The 22,277-nt window shown below is 40.9% G+C and overlaps 1 protein-coding gene and 1 long non-coding RNA gene across 6 annotated transcripts in view; one reads left to right on the plus strand and one right to left on the minus strand.

Annotated features, from left to right (window-relative positions):
* Positions 1-20,450, minus strand: part of LOC117871670 — a 60,790-nt gene extending 40,340 nt beyond the window's left edge. Inside the window, exon 1 of the long non-coding RNA XR_004644325.1 lies at positions 20,264-20,450. This is a non-coding gene — a long non-coding RNA (uncharacterized LOC117871670). The remainder of the gene's footprint in view (positions 1-20,263) is intronic.
* A 209-nt stretch (positions 20,451-20,659) lies between these two features.
* Positions 20,660-22,277, plus strand: part of ZFPM2 (zinc finger protein, FOG family member 2) — a 437,522-nt gene continuing 435,904 nt past the window's right edge. For all 5 annotated transcript variants that reach the window (XM_034763468.1, XM_034763465.1, XM_034763469.1 and 2 more), the window contains exon 1: positions 20,660-20,906. Coding sequence is in view for 2 of the 5 variants with exons in the window: in XM_034763466.1 (XP_034619357.1) it covers positions 20,867-20,906 (40 nt within the window). In the remaining 3 variants the exon portion in view is untranslated. The remainder of the gene's footprint in view (positions 20,907-22,277) is intronic.

Consider the following 22,277-nt stretch of genomic DNA (forward strand, 5'->3'; position numbering starts at 1 on the left):
CGATTCAGCCCTGGGCTATGAAGCATCCAAGTCTACCTTCAGATGCTACCCTTAGAACCATCTACCCTTTCAGATAACAAAAGCTCAAACTAATGTCCAAAGTTTTTCAACAAATTAGGTCTTTCCCTGGGCTCTGTCTTCAATCCCTTTTCTCAGCTACTCCACAATCTTCTCCCCCAGCTCTGCTACTGAGCACTAGCCCTTCAGACAGCCTTCCTGAGGTGTCTGTTCCCCCACAGACTCTGGTTCAGGTCCCTTCACAGGAGTCTCTCTGTGATTCCTCCTTTCAGACTGAACTCTGTCCCCTTTTATGAGGTCCAGGCAACATCCATTATGTTATCATCTGATGACTTTCTCCTTTTCTCTCTGTCTGAGAAGCAACTAATAAATGATGGCACAGGTGAAGTTGATATAACTAATTGGCTATTAACCCCTTTCTAGACCATAATGGGGTCACAGTCCACCATTTTCCTCCCCTAGGATATGGTCTGTATGTGCCCTCCTATTGCCACCCATCCCTATACCAGGGCCCCCATTTTCTCCTGCATGCCAGGGTCTGTGTGCACCCCCACTCCTCCTTTCCCCTCATCCCCCGCCAATTCCCCATACCATTCTTAAGTCATTCAGGGTGTCAACACTTCAAACTGTATTTGGGAAGTTAGGCAGAGATGAGAGAGGATTATTGTTATGCTGGATGCAGTTAATGGCTGCCATCAACTGGTTCTTTACTCTGTTGACAATTACAGAGGTATCTGAAGTTCCTGGGTCTGTTAACCAAACACAAACAGCTCTATGTCTTCCCCCTCCCCCTTATTGCCCTCTTCCAGTTTTCATGAAAATCAACAAGACTCTATCCCTCGATTCCTAGACCTGAAATTTTGGAATAGAGCAGATGCAGTATTCAAAAGTAATTGCATTACATACAGACAAACAGAGAAATGCCATCAAGTTGAGTGTAGGATCTCACTTTGTAGGGCCAACAGCTTTATCTATTATTAAGACTTTATACAATTTTGCCTTAGCCTTATTTATATTATGCAATATCCATGTCTTTAGAGTTGCTTAAATATATGTTGTTGAGAAGCGGTTCGCGAGCCAGTCTATCATTGATCTATGTGTGTACCTACATGTGCTTGCATTAGGCAGGTGTAATGCCTGGGACCATTGGGTTTAATACAGGTGTCTGACTGTTAAAAAGATGCACAGAGGATTAGGATATTTAATAGTGCACAACTTGTACTACATGTAATCTTCTATGCACCTGGCTGCATGACCTTTTGAAAATTTTCCTCATAATCTTCAGGCCTTATTTCCTGGCCAGCAATAAATTTTCTACATCAGTAGCATGACTTTTGGTACAGCATTTAAGATCCAAGCTTTCATACCAGGTTATATTGATTATGTAAGCTTATGCTGATTTAGCTTCCAGTAAGAAACACAGGGATACAAAAATACATAACAACAACAAAAATTCTCAATGGAATTAGCTAAATCAATGAAATGTGAATTGTGACTTTATCTCACTTTAATATACGTTAAATCCAAATTAATAAATGGTCAGCACCATGGCCCACAGATTAATCCATATTGATGTTTTCCATATAGCATTATTTTCTACTTTTCTAGCCCAGGATATCCAATACCTACAGCTCTGCCCGTTGACAGTCACATTCTATTCTTTAATAAAATCATGTATTGCATTACTGCTAGACTGAACAATAACTGAATTTCCACATGGGATGTTTTGGAAGAAAAAGTGGCTGCAAGGCTTTTTATTTAGTATATCCAGATATAATTTAGCATACCCATGTCTATTGATACGTAATGTACATATAGGTCAGAATTTGCAACTAATAATCCCAGACACCTACTTGAAGGAAACCTATAATAACCTTTCTGCTATGCCTACTTTATTATAAGCTCCCATCGAGTGGTTGTTCTGAATGTGAAGTTTTTTTAGTAATTACTACACCTTTCCTACAAGGTGATTTGCCAGGAGCTTACTCAAAATGACTGATTACCTGTAAATAATGATGATTTTGACAACAGTGAAGATACCAATGCTGTTGGTCTTTTTTTTTAGATAAATTAACTATCATCCCTAGTTCTACAATATACACTACAGAACTGGTGCTGTTCATCCCCTCTATATGAGCTATCATTATTTCTAAGCTGTTATCTGATTACTTTCTTGCCATACCCATGGGAGGAAATGAAAAATATCTGAATCTCTAAATTTACCTTATACAGTCGAAATCAAACAGTGAAGTAAGCATGCACTAGGAAGCAAGGAAGTCCTGATTGCCAATCCTAGCTCTCAACAGTAGAATTGGGCTAGTGAAAATAGCCCACTTCCACTTTAATTGAATTGTCTCATTAGCACTGACCCCTCACCTTGGTAAGGCAACTCCCATCTTTTCATGTACGGTATATATTTACCTGCCTACTGTTTTTTTTTCCACTCCATGCATCTGATGAAGTGGGTTTTAGCCCACGAAAGCTTATGCCCAAGTAAATTTGCTAGTCTCTAAGGTGCCACAAGTACTCGTCGTTTTTTGCTGATACAGACTAACACAGCTACCATGCTGAAACCAATCCTAACTCTGTCACTTGGCTTGACCTTGGACAAATTATTAAATGTTTGTGTCTTCTGTGAAAATGGGAATAATTATTTACCTCACAGGGTGTTGTGAGAATTAATAAATGATTTTTGTAGAGTACTTTGAAGATATAAAACACTATTTAATTAACAAGTATTTTTATGCTGAAGATTGGGTGGCTCCCAAGGAGCATCTTTGATCTATGTGCACTCACAAATCTCTCTGAAGCTGGTGGAGGTGATAGCCATTCAAGCTAAATGGGAGAACAGTTTTGAGTGCCCCTTTGTTTAGTGATAGCTGAAACAGTAAAAGTCACTGCCCAAATAACAGACCAGCATGGCAAGGCTGGCATAGGAACAGAGACATGTTGTTTTTAGTGTGAACTGAATGGAAAAGTAGGGGCTTGGTATCGTTTGGCAGGGGTGTGTATGTGAGTGTGTAACAGAAGCAGCCAGAAAAGCAAGTAGCAAGACAGGAAAAAATATGTGAATCAACTTGTAGTGTGGCCCCGAGAGAAAGCGAAGAAAGCTTTTGGGGCAGAGTACTGGCTGGAAAGAGGCTTAAATTGTGAGCAAATTGATTCCTACTGTGTTCTGGGAAACAGGATTTTGTGTTCATTCTTTGTACATAAACAGGATTGCATCAAAGATGTACTTGATTCTATCATCAATTTCTCCTAATGAAAACAACCTGCAAGGCCCTGAATATTGGCTATTCAGGCTAAAAATGGGTAACAGTATTTATTGGGTTCAAAACTACAGTTCTTACTCAAAACTAGAACTGGCCAAAAGACACAACCAATTTATTGCAAAATATTTATGACATTTCTTTACCATTTTCCTTGAGTTTCATTGAAACAATAACTATCATGCTAGCCATAGAGTTGGTCAGAAAACAGATTTTTCAAATATTTTGCTATTTTTTTTTCTAGTTTTTGTTAATTTTATCTGTGTAGTAAGGACTGAAGCATCTAGCCTATTAATATTATTATATGCAACTGGTTTAAACCCGTTTCTATAATGTGCAAATACTACTTCATATTGGCTCAATATTTGTAGATCTGCTAACCACTCATTTAAATTGTGCTGTCTTCTGGCCAGCTCATATTGCTGTCTCCTTACATGTATGGATTTCCCATGATATATGGGGATTTCTGTACATGTAGGAACAGCAGAACATCAGTTAAAAGCTTCTGATTTTCTGAGAATAGAATCATATTAATACATAATTTGTACCAATACTTTGCATTTGTATAGTGTCTTTTATTGGATGACCAAAAAGCACTTTTCATAGGTAGGTACGTTTTCTTAACCCCATTTTACAGGTGGAGAAACTGAGGCACAAAGAGGTTAAATCAACTTGCCTAAGGTCAATAGAGCTCTGCTGTACCTGATATTGGCAAGAGAACTTTAAATTCACCAGACAGAGTTTAAATATGCTTCTTTCCATACCCACCTGCAAAAAACAATCCCCCAAATGTTATGATGGTCTTTCCACCATGTGCACATCCTTTCCCAACAGTCGTCATAACGGAATCCTCTCTGGTAGGATAGGGAGCACATCTAGATGTTCATGCAGCCCAGGGTAAGTGGACATCACAAGAGACCACACTATGCATCAATCTCCTACAACTCAGGCCAGTCAGATACGCCTGTCCCCAGTTTTTACCAATAATCAGGGGCAAACATATAAAAGTAATGATGGACAACATGTCATGTATGTTTTATATCAATCAGCAAGGAGGAGCAAGATTCCCCTCCCCCCCCACCTCCCTCTGCACCAAGACTATCAAGTCTACATACACTATGTCCACTGGATCACCCTTGTCCACATGTTTGTTGACCCACTCAAAGAATTCTAATTGATTGGATAGGTATGATTTCCCTTTCCAAAAGCTGTGTTGACTCTTCCCCAACAAATCATGTTCATTTATGTGTCTGATAATTCTGTGGTTGAAACTATAGTAAAGAAATGTTGCCTGTTACTGAAGTTAGGCTTACCTGCCTGTAATTGTCAGGATCACCTCTGGATCCTTTTTTTTTTTTTAATTGGTGTCACATTAGCTATCCTCCAGCCTTCTGGTACAGAAGCTTATTTAAATGATAGGTTACATACCACAATCAGTAGTTCTTCAATTTCATATTTGAGTTCCTTCAGAACTCTTGGGTGAATACCCATCTGGTCCTGGAGACTTATTACTGTTTATCAATTTGTTCCAAAACCTCCTGTATTGACACATCAGTCTGGGACATTCCTCAGATTTGTCACCTAAAAATAATGGCTCATGTGTGGGAATCTCTCACCTCCTCTGCAGTGAAGACTTATGCAAAGAATTTATTTAGCAATAGCCTTATCTTCCTTGAGTGCTCCTTTTAAGCACCTTCTAATGTACTTAATTTTTTTTTGCTATTAATTTTTGGGTCTTTGGCTAGTTGCTCTTCAAATTCTTTTTTGGTCTGCCTAATTATACTTTTACTTTTGACTTGTCAGAGTTTATGCTCCCTTCTATTTTTCTCAGTACAGGATTGGTTTGGGGAATGTGTGTTTGGGGAAATTGATGGATTTGTTTTTTGAAGATGAGTGTGTTTTTGAAATATGTAAACAATTGGTTTTGTTGGTGGAAAGTTGTAGATTTCTTTTGGTGAGGAGCTTGTGGATTTGTTGTGGCATTGGGGGCCCACTTTCAAGCGTTACTCAAGAACCTATCTGAAAAACCTTACTCCAATGACTGTAAAAGAATGGCCTTGATTCTAGAAGTCTTTGAGTTGTGCATGATGGAGCCCTAGTTTTTGTTTATCTGTTTAAACAAGTTTGAGTCATGGCTATGCAAATAGGCTTAAGCACTGGCATTGTCCTGCACATTGAGCATCAATAAGTCTAAAGCTGCATATTTGTCTGCTCCCTTACTCAAGAGTACAGCATAAAAAACAAGTGGAGAGAATAAAATTGTCTGAAGATATACAGGTTTAAATGTGATGCTCATCAGGCTAATGAGGAGCTTAATGAATCACTCCCCTCTTGGATCTTACTCCTGCTGCTAGATGAGAATGAACTGGCCTAGCAATTTTTCTAGATTGTAGGCTCTTTAGGTCAGGGACCCTGTCTCTCTCTGTGTTCTCTGAAGTGCCTACCCACCCTGGGCTCTAGTTGTATCAGACTCCGAGAGACTGCTGAGCTGGAAATGATATGCAAACTAGATACAATCAACTCAGGATTGAATAAGGACTGGGAATGGCTGAGCCATTACAAACATTGAATCTATCTCCCCTTGTAAGTATTCTCACACTTCTTATCAAACTGTCTGTACTGGGCTATATTGATTATCACTTCAAAAGTTTTTTTTCTCCTACTTAATTGGCCTCTCAGAGTTGGTAAGACAACTCCCACCTGTTCATGCTCTCTGTATGTATGTATGTATATATATCTCCTCAATATATGTTCCACTCTATATGCATCCGAAGAAGTGGGCTGTAGTCCACGAAAGCTTATGCTCTAATAAATATGTTAGTCTTTAAGGTGCCACAAGTACTCCTGTTCTTTTTACTGCATATGAGATTTTCAGAAGGAAAGGTGGGGTAGAGGGAGTAAAATAGACCAGATGTAAGGTCCCACTGAGGTCACATTGCACTCTTGGAGTGGAGCAAAAGTACCTTAAAGTTGTCCTATGGGGACAGCAGAGGATTCCTCCAAGATGGGGCCACCTTGTGGGAAAGATATATTTGATGGTGTGGTGAGGCTGATGGGGCACAAGAAGGTGGTACTCTATGGTAGGGAGACAGTGTGACAGACTGGAGGGGGAAGATTAGAGAACAATTGGGGAGGAGGAGAGAGAGATCAGTGGTTTGAGCATTGGCCTGTTAAACCCAGGGTTGTGAGCTCAATCCTTGAGGGCCATTTAGGGATCTGGGGCAAAACAAACAAACTTGGTCCTACTAGTGAAGGCAGAGGACTGGACTAGACTCAATGATCTTTCAAGGTCCCTTCAAGTTCTAAGATAGGTATATCTCGATATATTACAACAATTTGCTCTTCCAACCTCTGGGTAGCAGAAGAGTCCCGAGGATATTTACTGTTCTTACTGTAGTAAATTAGAGCAGCCCCATGGCTTCTCTAGCTTGTGCTGAAGGTTGTTTTGGGCCCCTACCTTTCTTGCTGGGGCAAGATTGCAGATTTAAAGGCACCCTTGTTTCTCCTCATTAGCTCAGTGCAGCTAATGAGTTAAAATTAAACATAGTTTAAACATTTGTTGGAATAAATGAGGTTTCAATTTTTTTCAAAAGAATGAGTTTGGACCATAAATTCATTCCCTCAAAATACTAGGTTAGTTATGTTAATTCTTTAAATAATGCCTCCATTATTTAATATTATGGAGCAATGTTATCTTCACCTAAGGGTTTTTTATTCTAAATATATTTGCAGTTATGTTTTGATTTAGTGAGTGTAATCTCTGGTAAATTTCATGTTATATCTGGGACAGATTGTATAGCTAATCTCAGTGTCTTGGAATTGAGTTCTGTATCTGACTGTTTAAAAGTTTAGAGAAACAAGGTGGGTGAGGTAATATCTTTTATTGGACCTACTGTTGGTGAAAGAGACAAGCATTCCAGGTGCACAGAGTTTTTCTTCAGGTCTGGGAAAGAAGCTCAGAGTGTCACAGCTAAATACAAGGTGGAACAGATTGTTTAGCAAGTTTGTATAACTTCAGTATAAACCAGTTATATCCCACGCCTACTTCTTCACCCATTGAAGTCAATGGGAGTTTTGCCATTGACTTCAATGGAAGCAGGATTGGAAACAGCATTTTCTGTGCAATTTGAAAATGAAAGAAATAAGAAAACTAGGAAGAGAACTTCAAAACAATTACTCAGATTGCAGCTGAGGTCCCCTTCTTAGCATTCAGATGGTATAAAGTATTCAGGGTTTGGAGCTGAGGAGGAACTGGAAGATTCTAGACACAGATAGACTGAGACTACAAGAAGTCTAAAGGATCTGGCAAAAAGGTGGGGACTGGAAAATATATTGCTTTGTGTCCTGTTTTGGCAATGGGTGACTAATAATTTATCCTTTCCTAAAATTCAGGCACTGGAATTGGAACTGCAGGTGTGTCACAAGGATAGACAACTCTTTTTATTTTCTAACTAGGGGAGTTCATTTTACAGGTACCAGACATTTTAAATTCAAAGGTCAATTGATTATAAATAACTTGATCTGAGACTTTGTAACTGCAACTGATTGCTCTTAATCTCAACTTGTTTTCAGACATACAAATTCAAGATATTGCATTCTCTAAATAGAAATTAGCTCTTAATTAACAAAGGATATATTGCCAGATATTAAATACTAAAAGTAATACAAATAGATTACAGCTCAATACCCTGATGTATTATGCCATAGAAGTCAGAGATAGAACAAGCTATTTAGATCATCTACTCCATCACTATACAAATGCAGGAACATTCCCTAAAATATATTCTCTGGTGTTTTGTCCAGTCTAGTTTCAAAAGCCCCAAGTGAAGGGGCTTCTTTTACTTTCATTCGGAGACTGTTCTACAACCTAATACATAAAATACTATCAGGAAAGATTTTCCTGATGACCACCCTGAATTTTCTTTTTCTTTCATCTCATTACACATGGTTATATATAAGTGTACTACACTAAATGCTTGTTCCCAATTCTTGGCATGGACATCTATCACATATCTGTAGACTCTTACCATGTTCCCTTCTAGTCATCTCTTAGTACGAGGATACATATTTAGCACTTATAATCTTTACTCATAAGTCATTTTCTCAAGCTACCTGAGCATTTTTGTTTTGTTTACTGATCTCTCTCCAGTTGCCTGGATATTTCTGATAATGTAGGGCTAAGGACTTCAATAGGAATTAAATAGAAAGGGCACAAGAAAGAGGAAACAGGGTATCCTTAATAAGTATAATGTGAATTTGAAAGGTAAGAGAGAGAGAACCATTTACAGTAAATGACTCTGTAGGCTTGAAATATTCAGTAGCAAGTAAGAGGAGGAATATCCATGAGCATCCACATTTTTCTAGCATTCCAAATAATCAAAAGCTTTGTTTACATGGAGGGATTCTGTGACAATAGATATTTCTGTATACTGAGGAACCCCCCTCAAAGGATGCCACATGTTGTCAGTCAGTTATCTGTTCTGGACTAGTAGCAGTTTCATCTAAATATTGGCTTACATCCTTTTTATTCAGTAATTGTGTAGGGAAAGAGGCTGGGATGGGTGAAACAATCAAAAGTGCTCAGTGTTGGCCTATCAGTGCTCCCACTGAAGTTTAAATTATAAAACAACCATTGACTTCAAGGGGAGTAGAGTTAAGCCTACACTGAGCACTTCCCATGTTTGGAACAGTTTGATAGCTACTCTGCCATCTTTGTACTATATATATTTTAAAACCTTTTGTATCTTTAACAGGTGTAAATCCAAATTTGATTCAGTAGAACAGTTTGTACAAAATAAGGGCCCACTCCTTCAAACACTTACCAAGCATAGAGCCAATCTCAATTCAAGTCTAGGAGTTTTTCCATTGACTTCAGTGGGCACTGATAATGCCCACTGAAGTCATAATGCCTAATGCCACGAGCAGTCCCATAGTCTTAATGTCTCCTTCTGAAATATGGACTATAATGGGCTAAATTCTTCTGTGATAGAAGCAGTGCTGTAGGCCAAAGTTGAATGTGAGTTAGTCAGAAAACTAAGTCAGTCTGTTGAATTTCATATTCCACCTCCAATCTTTTTGAGGGATCTATGATGCTGTTAAACATTCACATTCCTTCCGAGTCTTAACCACTTCCTGTTTTTAGTGTTTATCTGAAAATGTAATGATCTCATGTGTTATACTTAGATTAGCAATCTGGGGTAGATATAACCCTATCTATGAATAATTTAATAAGAATTTTAACATCACTGTTGACCAAAGATCTTGGGCAAAAGTGGAATATATTTAGAATGATTACCTTTATTGAGAAATATTTCAGTAGTCAGAATATCACCAATATTTGCTACTTTGTGGAACATTGTCAACAACACAGGGCATGGTGGAATGTTATGGTAGGCATAACCATTATAAGATAAAACAGAAGAAAGGTAGATATTGTTAGAGTCAAATGCAGAGGGGACAGATTCTGAGGTGGTCCTTAGAGCCAGAGGTCTTTCTAAGAGTGGAGAGGTGTGAGTATGTAGGAAAGACAAGTGATCCAAGCCCCAGGCATGTGCAGTCTGAAGGCCCCAAAATACATCAGAGCAATATGAAAGTATAGAAGATGAGAAGGTAGATATGAGAGAAACCGCTTGAAAAGCATCAAGGACCTAAACCACATATTCTGCCATCATCAAAAGAGCTCCCCAGAGATACTGTAGCATTTCATATAGTTCTCATCTAAGAAGAGACCTGCAATGGATTAGGGTTCCCAATGGCAAAGAGGCAAAGCAATAAAAGTGGAGGGATACTATTAAGAGTTTAGTTGTGATAATGTGCCAATTGACATTAGAATGTGACACTAATCCCTGGAAAATAATTTAGAGATACTTATCAAGTAAGGGAGTTTTTAGGTCTGCAGATTAAAATGGAGAAACTTTCAACAAGTGTGGAATAGTTGGGAGAATATGAGCAGGACCTTGCTAGGAATATATTATACAATATATTATAAGTGTCTGATTTTTGGTTGTAAATGGCCTTAAATTATTGTGATGGAAACTGATGTTATTTGGAGAGTACCTGTTTGGGCACATAACTCAGGTAGTTAGGTACTACATGGCACAATTTTCACATGCAAAATTTGTGTCTGCGGTTATTTTCACCTATAAAATGAGGGTACCAAATAGGAAGGTGATCAGAAATCAGGCCCCAAAGGTCCAGTGAATAAACTTGCCAGTCTGTAGACACCTGAGTACTAAAATGTAACATTACACAGTCAGAGCATGTCCAGGGCAACCAGGTCCAGGGTTTCCGAGGTGATTCATTGGTTAGTGGCCAAAGAAGAGGAATATATCAAAATTGAGTTGGAGTCATGGAAACCAAAGGATATATTGTAGTGGCTGCAGCTGTAGAATTATAACAACATATAGTTGGTAATTTGAACAAAAATAATACATTGAACATCTACACAAATGGACAAAATGTCCTATAAAAACATGTTCGGAGTTGTAAGTACATTAGCTGAGGGATTGGCTCCAGGCAAGAGCAACAGGCCATTGGGCCCTCATTTTTGTGACCTGATTCTCTCAGTGAAAAAACCTTTTTCACCTCATCTGTACAAGTTTTTCCCACAGGGACCTGTAAAAGGGAAAGCTGGGCATGCATGAATGGACTTTACATATCTAATGTAATATCTAAACTTGTCAGTATCTTAGAGATCATGTTTAAGTTTTTATACTGTATTTCAGTTTCATTATGTTTATCAATGTCATATATTCCTCATCACTTTAATCATGTAACTGCAAGTCTAGTCTTTTCCATTAAAACTACAGCTAGGGTACAGTTAACACTCATACAGAAATCAGTTGATATAGTGAAATAAATAGCATGTCCCAAACACTTCAGAAAGTAAGGTTCCCTGTAACTCAAGTCATCTTGACCAAATGGAGACTGAAGGAAAATGCAGCTTCAGTACATCAGAATGTCTTTCATTTATGACCTGTGGTAAAGGCATCATGGATCGGGACATAAGTACTAATGGATAAACAAATATGTATATATATTTTCAGGGCTATCCCTAGGCATATGCAGCATACGCGGCTACATAGGGCACCGGAAAATTTGGGGCACCATTCCTCCAACTGGCCATGTCTGGAATTCTCTTTTCTCCGGCCTCTCCCACCATGCTGAGCCAGCGGGCTTCTCCCCAACCCAACCCCACCCCTTCCCTCACTTGCTCCTCAGCCAGCCAGCTCAGGGCTCCAGCCTCTGGCTCTGCCGCCCCAGCCCCGGAGAGCACAGAGCGGCATGACCAGTCACTGACGGCGCAGTGGCCCGGCTCACCACCGCCCATAGTGGAGTCCCTTCCTGGACCATGCCTGCCTGCGCCGCGCAGTCTCAGGCTGGGACCGGGCTGGGACGGGGCCAGGAGAAGCAAAACTTCCACATGAGTGGGGGGAGGGGGCAAGGAGTGAAGGGAGGGGAGGACTTAAAGTGACAGTGCGCTCACTGTCTCTCACACTTCCCTAACACACTCTCTCTCTCTCACACACAGACTGGCTGTCACACCCACATACACTCTGCCTCTCTCGAGTCACAGTACTGCAATACAGATTGTCACTCACACACGTGTACAAACAGTTTCACACTCCCCAACACACATTCTGTCACACAGTCCCCCAACACAGTCTCTCTCTCTCTCTCTCACACACACACACGCACAAACACTTGTATTGTTGTTGTTATTACTGCTTGGTACTTCCTGTCAAAATGCTTGTGGTGAGCCAGGAGTGGTGAGGGGCTGCAGGAGGGCCGTGGGCTCTGGCAAGATGCAGCCTCCATGTGACAGCACAAAGCCTGCCTTGAGCCACTGCCGCAGCGTCTGCTGCGCACGAAGCTCTGTGAGTGTCAGCAATGGGGGAGGGTTTCTGGGGGTCCGCAGGCGGGGCTGGTGGTTGTGCCCCCTTGACACACTGGGGTCAGTGGTGCAGGCTGGGAACCGCCTTCAGTGGAGCATAGGGGCACCAGTTTAATAATACTGAGTAGGGCCCCATAAATCCTAAGGACAGCCCTGTATACTTTGCTTGAAGATCACTAAAATCCCAGAGCATCCCACTGAGATGACCATGAAAACTATCCAATATATCAAAAACTTGAAAGAGCAAAGTCAATGGACCAAATTTTGTTGTTACACCTGTGGAACCCTGATTAAAGTCAGTGAAGTTAAGCAAATGAGTAATGTGGTCCTCTGTGTTTAACAAGCAGCACAGATACTGGGTCAGATTCAGTTTCTGGTTGAAATTAATGATCGTAGACCTTTTGGAAGGGATATTAAACCTCATACTTCAGGGTTTAAAACTATCTCCAATTATTAGAAATTAGGATGATACCTAATGTGAAGGGCAGCTTATCCTGCATCAATTTACTATGGGACTTTTACACTTTCCTCTGAAGCATGTAGTATTGGCCACTGTCATCGACAGGATGCTGGGCTAGATGGATCTTGGGAATTGGCAGTCTGGATCAGACCTATCTTCCTACATTCATATGTAAAATAGGCAAAGTGTGTCTGGTATTCCAGAGTGTCAATGACAATATTAATGTACAATACAGTTGTTTGAGTAAAAGCATGTAAACTAATCGATGTTTTATCAGAATGACCCTACCTTTCTTCCATCTGGAACTAAAATTGAGGACCAAAATTTTCATTACCTTGCACCTTATGTAGTTATTTACACCAACATGAAGTGATGGCAAAGTGGGTGTAAATGTGTACTACTGTGGTTTGATAAGACTTTAAAACCACTTTACACTCACTTTGCAATAGTGAAAATGACTACACAGAGTTCAGGGCAATGGAGAATTTTGCTCTTTGGGTCCCTTTATGGGAATTGCCAAATAGTGTTTGTTAGGAATTTGAAGGGGTGTGAAGGCAAAGCTTCCAAATATAAAGTGGGTTAATCTGGAAAGCAATCAGCAACTGAGATTTTACCATTTCATATTTTAATTCTTACTTGCCTAGACCACTCAAGACATGTCGTTATAGCTATTTCAGTATTAAAACGTGCATCCTGTTTTCATCTAGAGAAAACATTTCAAAAATGCCTCTGACTTTAGAACCTAGCTCCCATTGTCAAAAGTGACCTAGATAGCTGCCTAAGTGCCTGTCACTTTTGAAAATGGGATTTAGAATCTAAAGTCACTGAGGCATTTTTGAAAATTTTCTCTTTATTGAAACTTTGAGTTACTTGGATTTTCCTATGCTACTTGAGCATTTCACAGAGATGGACATTTGAGGTAAATTATACTGTGAATAAGACATGGTGGCCTCATACTAGACTATACTGAAATTTCAACAATTTAAGTCATACAAAACATATTGGACTCCTGCACATTTTCAAATGTGGTTTGTTGGACCGACATGTATTTTTGGTGTAGGAATCGGGATTATAATTTGACACATTATTTGGTAATATCGTAACATTAGAAATATGTGGTCAAATGTTACATTTACATAAATTATGTGGAATTATAAATTACCAGTTGAATCTGAGCTACATTTGCTACTTCATTTTTCTTCAATATATTGGAGTACAAAGTCTTTAAAAACTGGATTACAGTTACCTTAGTTTATGCAAAGAGACTGCTTCTTTGAAGGTAGAAAACCTCTTGAATCCCACTTCTGAAAGACAGGTGTGTTGACATGTTAGGAATTGCTTCATATGTGCATCTATCTCATTTATAAAAATGACATAACTGAAGAATTGCATGTGAAATGAGAAGAAGGTATCTCTTATCTAAAGGAAAACACAGATGTGCAAGTGAGAGGTTCTTGAATTAACTAAGGAGGAGTTATGAGGGTGTAGTGGTGTAGCCATCCAGGATTTTGTCAAGGTTTTGTTTGTTGCTTGTTTGTGATTTATATATTTGGTAAAACTAAAAGCCATTTCTGAATAAATAAGATGTGGACAGTACTGGTGCATTCATTATGGGTGGGTAGAGATCATTTGCTAATGTGAACCAGCAATTGTTATGCAGCCATGAAAGAAGAACATCACACTAACACGGATACCACTCTGAAGCAGAAAAAAAGGAGTTTATAAAGCCAAAGGATGCGCTTATAAAGCCACAGTAGACTGCTGACAGCCCCACTGGAGTTATAGCTGTGTCTACTGTGGGAAAATCATACATGTTGCCAGGTCTCTCTAATTTTTTTTATTCTCTATCATGTTTCTGTATAGGCTGTTGAGAGATTAGTATTACAATGTAACCTGCTGTGCCAAATCTGGACATAAACAGCAAACGGATGTGAGTGAATGTAGACACCTAATCTGGCTGTTTGAGATGGTACAGAAACTGCATATTACCCAGAAGGGGGTGCTATATGCCAGTTAAACTGGAATAGGTGGAGGAAGTGTAGAGGAGACAATATTTTAGTCGCCTTTATGCTTGATTACATCATAGTGAATGAATGTACTGTCAGAAAGTGTGGACATAAACTGTTCCCCTCACCTGCCAGCACTCTGTATTTGCTGCTCTCTACTCTTTTGTTGTTTCTTTACATCATGATCCTATAAAAAGGTGCTTTCCTAGCAGCATCGATTGTAGAGTAATGATAAGGATTCTACATCCATTCCTGTGGAGGATGGGGTTGCAGAATGAAGAGAAATGCAGTGACTTACTGTGACACTTTGGGTTCAACCCAGACAATAAGGGGTTGTCACCACCAGCCCTGCAACTCTGAGTGCCTTAAATGTTATGCTGCTGTGGTTCACAGCCCTGACATCAACAGCCAGCCTATAAGCATGCAGGTCACATCCTGGTTTCCACTGCCCAGTTACTTTTTGCAGTGACCCCAAAACCCTCCCAATCCTGAATTCCCCCAAATGATCTGCCTATGGGACAATCCACTTAGATTCCCAGAATTGTGAGTTACTGTGTTACCTGTCTCAGCAAATGGAAGTTTTGTTATTGCTTGGCTGTGTGACAACTCCATGATATACCAGCTTGTTTGCCTTGCCAGCAGACTCTTCAGGATGCTGCCAAACCAAATGTTGCCTTTGCGGTAACAAACAGTGAACCCCAACTCCTGAGTTCCCGAGGGTCATCTCCCTGCAGTGTCCAGCCTCTCTACAGTCACAGAAGTGAAGTATGCTGCTCCTTTAAAGAGACAATACGCTGCAGCTCATTAGCTAGGGTCTGACAAACACTTATTTCAATCATAGCACTGAATTGGTTTACAATAATCATAAAAAAATTTATTTAACGAAAGGACATAGAATTAAGTGATACAAAGTATAAAGAATAAAGATAGAAAGGATTACAAGCAAACAACTGTGAAACAAGCCTAAACTGATTTCAGATAGTCTGAAACAACACCTGGGAGAGGTGTGAACTACTCCTATTTGTCTTAAGGAATGTTCACTCAATCTTAATAATTTAATTGTCTACATTGTTAACTACCATCATAGTTATGTATGAAAGGAAGTGGATGATATTATAAAGATTTGTATCCTCTACTGTGTGTGACATCTCATTTGAATTATAGAAATATAGGACTGGAAGGGACCTCAATAGGTCATCTAATTCAGTCCCCTGCACTGAGGCAGGATTAAGTATTATCTAGACCATTCCTGTCAGGGGTTTGTCTAACCTGTTCTTATAAACTTCCAATAATGGAGATTCCACACTTCCGTAGGTAATCTGTTACAGTGTTTAACCACTCTTATAGCTAGGAAGTTTTTCCTAATGTGTAACCTAAATCTCCCTTGCTGCAATTTAAGCCCATTACATCTTGTCCTGTCCTCAGTTGTTAAGGAGAACAATTTATCACCCTTCTTTATGACAACCTTTTATTTACTTGAAAACTGTAATCATGTCCCCTTCAGCCATCTTTTCTCCAGCCTAAACTATCCTAGTTTGTTGCGGGTTTCTTTTCAGTTTTTCCTCATAGGTAATGTTGTCTAGACCTTTAACAATTTTTGTTGCTCTCCTCTGGACTTTCTCCAATTTGTCCACATCTTTCCCAAAGTGTGGTGCACAGAACTGGATAGTATACACCAGTTGACGTCTTATCATTGCTGAGTAGAGTGAAAGAATTACTTCTTGTAATCTTGCTTACAACACTCCTGCTAATACTTCCCAGAATTATGTCTGTTTGTTTGTTTTTTGCAACAATATTATGACTCATATTTAGTTTGTGATCCACTATAACCCCCAGATCCTTTTCTATGGTACTCCTTTCTAGGCAGTCATTTCCCATTTTGAATTTCTGCAACTGATTATTCTTAAGTGTGGTACTTTGCATTACTCCTTGTTGAATTTCATCCTATTTATTTCAGACCACTTCTCCAGGTTGTCAAGACCATTTTGAATTCTAATTCTCTCCTCCAAAGTGCTTGCCACTCCTCCTGGTGTGGCAAGAGCAAATAGAAGAAATGCCCACTTCTGTCAAAAAAGTGGGGTGTGTAAGCCCGGGGGAGGGAGAGGAGCAGCGATGCCAGCTCTGCCCTGGGCGGTAGGTAGGGATCAGTTGAGCAGTGATGTCAGCCCCAGCCTTGCACTGGAGGCGAGCAGGGCTCAGATGAGCAGCAATGCCAGTCCCACGCAGGGAGAGAGAGGGAGCTTGGACAAGCGGCTCCAACCAGCCCCGCGTGGGGGGGGGGTGCGCTTGGGCTAGCGGCACGCGGTGTCCCATTTTCCCTTTGGGACATATGGTCACCTTACCTGGAATGGGAGGACTACAGTGACCTGACCAGAGGGCCATGCTATGAAGTGGTCGAGCAGTCGAGCCCAGAGATAGCAAGACCCAGAGTGCAACCACAGGAAGGAGCATTGGCCTGGCAGAACTAATCCCCAGCCAAAAGGAGGTGCCCACCCAGCGGTGAGTAGAGCAGCTCCATGCCACTCACCTTACCTTGTCTCTCAATGCTGTTCATTCCCTGTGGCAGAGAAACCAGGAAATCTTCTTATGTGCTGAATGAGTGTAGATTTTGGAGAATATTAGGGACATAATTTTGTTAGTTAATTTCTAAATAACAAATGCACTTTTTTCTTGTAATTTTGCAAACTAATTTTTAACTTTTACCAAAAACCTTTATTCTTCACTGTAAATATATTTTTAAAATGTAATGCTCTGATTAATCATAATACTGATTCAAATGCTAGTCTCTAAATAGCCACTATAATAATACATCTTTATATGTTCAGTTTTGGGCAGACCAGTATGACCTTAATGGGTTAGAAACAGAGAAAATATATGACACTGAAATCACATTTCTTCTTAAACATTTGTGAAAGCAAGGTACTCCATATAGTGTATATGTAGATAGGGTGACCAGAAAGCAAGTGTGAAAAATCAGGATGGGGATGGATGGTAATAGGCTCCTAGGGCACGTCTTCACTATCCGCTGGATTGGCGGGTAGCGCTCGATCTATCGGGGAACGATTTATCACGTCTAGTGTAGACGCGATAAAATTGATCCCTGATCGCTCTGCTGTCGACTCTGGAACTCCACCACAGCGAGAGGCGGAAGCGGAGTCGGCGGGGGAGTGGCAGCGGTCGACTCGCTGCCGTCCTCCCAGCCACGTAAGTCGACCTAAGATATTCGCGTAGCTGAAGTTGCGTATCTTAGGTCAAACCCTCGCCCCCCTCCAAAGTGTAGACCTAGCCCCATATAAGAGAAAGCCCTGAATATTGGGACTGTTCCTATAAAATTGGGACATCTGGTCACCCTAATAACAACGGTGGTTATTTTAAATATGGCTCTCAATGCACTGGATCTGGGCTGAGACCCCCAATGCAGCAGAGTGATGGAATCACATCTTCCCTGGAATAAATACTTATTTGTGATGTAGATTTCCAGCACTGCTCAGTTTTGTCTGTTTTCACACCTGTATCATCTATGAAATAACTGTCTTACACCATGCAATTTAAAAATGATGGTGACAGAATTACTCATTACAAAATACAATCTATATAATGTCCAGCTGCTGAAAACACTGTACTTAATCTCAGTTTCTTGTATTTCAAGACGTGTGTGTAGGAAAGGGAGACAGATTTTATTTATTTTTATATATATATAATATATATATATATATGTCTACCTTTCCTGGACCTGAAGAAGAGTTCTGTGTAGCTCAAAAGTTTGTCTCTTTCACCAACAGAAGTTGGTCCAATAAAAGATATTTACTTCCCAACCTTGTCTCTCCTCTGAGCTGAATAAACAGATGGTAGAGTACAGCAGCGAATAACACAAAAAACATTCATTGCTCTCTTGGATCAAAGACACTACCAGTGTTGACTGGGGAATAGGGCTGAAATGTTCAAAAGTGCCTAAGTGATAGGGGCCCAATTCTCATTTATAAGGCAGGCACCTAACTAATTTAGGTCCCTTTAAAAATGTCAGTCTAAGCTGAGAAATGAACACTCATTACAGCACATTTGTTAGTAGACAAGCAACTTTACCATGTTAATTGAGCTAACAGTTGTCTAATTAAAAAATAAGTATGCAGTATAAGAGTAGTAGCGTGTTCACTAAGTCCATGAGGAATTTGCCCATTCCTACTCAATAACTGCTTCTTCTTCAACATCCTATGTCTGGATCAGATTGTGGTGAAAATCTTACTATACTAAACAATAGGGACCTATCATAGGTAAGACTTAATTTGTAGTGCAGTTTGAATTAAAAGTTAAATGGTATGACTACTCATAATATCGGGGTGTTATTACACAAAGACTCTACATCTCAAGGCAACCAGCAAATGGAACTAAGGATGTGGGATGCCATGCTCACTTTAAGTAGAGGAAAAACACTTATTAGTAACACCTTAACACATTTCAGCAGAATGGTCAAGAGAAAAGAGATGTAAATAGGGAGGGAAATCATTTACCCTAATCAAATTGTTCACATAATTGAGGAATACCTGTAATGAACCCCTGCATTGTATATATTAATCTACATCATTCAAAAGAAATGTTAAAGCAGATTTTGCCTTTTATGAACTGATGTAAATCCGGAATAACATGACTGACATTAGTGGAAGAATTCCTGAATAGAACTGGACAAGTAAGAGTATGTGGAGTTTGTAATTAAAACTCCCTGATTCACTTAATTGATACGCACAACTCTTTCTCTTCATTTCTTCATGAACATTTACCTATGCAAGTTTTTATTTGCAAGACTATTTACAGACAGCAATATCAACACTAAAATGAACAAATATTCACTAGTGTATTTGTAACAGAAATTGAACCACTTTGAAAAACTTTTTATTATTTGCACAGTACATACGTTGATCAATCATGAATGTTGACATATAAGTGGTGAATGGGGACTTTTCTTTTATAACCAACGATCAATTAGAGAACAGAAACAATATCACCTAAGTGATCAATCAGACATGCAAATAATTATTACCACGGAGCAAATATACAACCTTCAGAATGAATCACAGGCTAAAATTGCTTGCGGAAACGATCAGTTGAACAATTGTGAATAATGAAACAAATTTGTTGAAAAACAGGTCCTGGTTGTGGGTAATTCAAGAACAGAGAAAAAGCCTAAACTTATTTGCTAGACTACTCCCAACAAAGAGTTTGAGCAGCTCTACTTTGCACTAACACCCGTGTACCTGTGGGCAGGATCTGATGCAGTCTGTTCAGGGCCCATCGATAATTGATTACCGGCTGGTGGACCAGCCAGTCACCAAGTGCGTTTTCTTCTTTTATCAATGCCTACACATGCACGCACCTACCCCATGCCCCTGGAGATATGTGCCGGGGAATGCCTGGCTCCAGCTTCCCCGTGGAAAACCCCAGGTGAGGCGCACGCACTGTCCAGGAAACGCCACCCCCAGTGCCCAGCCCCTGGAGCCCCCTCGCCAACGAGGCTTTAGCGGAGGTGAAGTGTTCTGCTGGGGAGGAGGGGGGGGGACTTAACCGGTCCCCAAAGCACAGCGGGCGCTTGTGATCCGCGGGAACAGCGCGTGACAAGTCTCACCTCAGCGTGCAGGAGCTCGGTGCCTGGCTCGTGTTTTCCCTATCTGAGGGAAGTTGGGGTTGAGGAGGGGGAGGAAGGGAGCCGACTCCTTCCCCCACGGAGGGCAGAGAGCAGCTCCCACAATTGAAGCCTCCCGCGCCCCGCAGGCTGCTGTTTGCGGGCGGACCTGTCTGTGGAAGCCGCCAGTGTCCGTCAATCCCGACGGACAAACTCCCCCCCCCCCTCCGCCAGCCTTGGAAAGCCCCTCCCTCGCCCCCTCCTCTCCTGCCACCTCCCGCAGCCCGTCAGTCTGAGCCGAGCGCGGCTCCGAGAGCGACAACGGCGGCGGCATCCGCACAGCAACGCCGGGGAGAGCGAGCGCTCCCCTCCCCGCCCTCCCTGCTCCCCCCACCCCCTGCCTCCTCCTCCTCCCCTCAGCCTCGCTGCCTCTCACTCGCCCGAGCTCCCCCGGCCCCTCGTTCCTTGTCACTCGCTCGCCCTCTCATTTGGCTGTGCCTCGCGAGGCGTCCAGCGGCTCCTCCATGAGCCCCGCCGACTGATCTGTCACCCCCAGCCCTCAGCCCTCTCCTCCCGCACCTGGAGCCAGGCAGGAGCAGCGGCAGCATGTCCCGAAGGAAACAGAGCAAACCCAGGCAGATCAAACGTAAGTTTCCTGAGGGAGGCTCCCTCTGGCAGACTTTTATTTATGTCCTTCTTGGGAGAGTCCCGGGTATGGGCGGAAGGGTTAAACTTTGCCAAAGAGGCTTGAGGGTAGAGAGAAAAGGGCAGGGATGAAGAAAAGCTCCTTTGATGTAGTCCGAGCAGCTTCCTCGCTACTGAGCACCTACTCCTTAGGAGCTGTGGCTGCCTCACCCTTTCCCTTAAAACTCCCCCACTCAGTCTGGAAACCCAATCACTTTTGTATTTTAAAGTTGAACTAATTTGGGAGACCAGTGCGAACTAGTTTACAAATAAGTATGCGAGGGATCAAGTACAGCTGGGGGGTGGGTGGGGAATCCATGCCAGGCTTAGGCTGCCGAAACACCAGCGCATCGCAAAGAAACAGAAAGTGCGTGCAAGAAAAGTTCCAGCAAAGGGAGCAGTAGGGAAAGGGTCCTCCGAGCTGCACAACTCAATACTAACCGTCTCTGGGCAGTGCTGATTTAGTCATCTTTCGGTTCTCTTCCTCCCCTCGCCTAGGTTTGCATTATGCAAAGGTTTGCACCTCCCTGTAGGATTTGGTTTGCATAAAAAAACATTTGCAGATAGTCGCTTTTGTTGTTTTCGGAAGTGCAACACTTTTGAAGGGGAAATGTTTTTGTTTTGGTTAGAAACCAGGTGTATTGGTGAGTCGTAGTCAAAAAATCTTCTTCCTAATAGTATCCATAGTTCACTTTTCCTGCCCGGGACACACAAGAGCTGTGATCTCAACTTCGTAAACTTTTCTGTGCTTCAGATTATTCAGCCGAACAATCCTAACGGTCGGTACGCGAAGAAGTGCAAGGGCGTTTCAAAACAGATACATTAAACCATTTTGTTTTAAAGTCAGCACCACTGAGCTGATACAACTTCATTGATGTCTGTATCCTAGACCTACATTAAAACTAACCATCATGTGACTTGGAGAGGATCTTTTAATACCATTTTTCTCATTGATTTCTGACTCCAAATGCATATGGCTAGCTCAGTTCTGGTGCATTTTTTTAATTGATGAACTGGTTTAGCAAACAAGAAAATGAGCTGCAGGTTGAAAAAAGATTGGTCACTGTAAAACCTTTGGATTGTGTTGGTAGAACATCCCTGCTTAGTAGAAATTACTTTTTCACTGTCTTTTAATTTGGAAAATAAAATAGCAGCATGTTCCTGATTAAGTGTTATGTTTACTAAAGTTAGTATATAATAATAAATGATGGCAACTTTTACGTTTTGTGTAAAGCATTTTAAATCCTTCATTTTTGAAGAAACTTTTTAATTACTTTTTATTCTTAAGTAAACATGTTGTTTGCTTTTAAACCTATACATTTTTTATCTAATA

This window comes from Trachemys scripta, chromosome 2 (genome assembly GCF_013100865.1).
Source record: "Trachemys scripta elegans isolate TJP31775 chromosome 2, CAS_Tse_1.0, whole genome shotgun sequence".
In the NCBI taxonomy this organism is placed as follows: Eukaryota; Metazoa; Chordata; order Testudines; family Emydidae; genus Trachemys; species Trachemys scripta.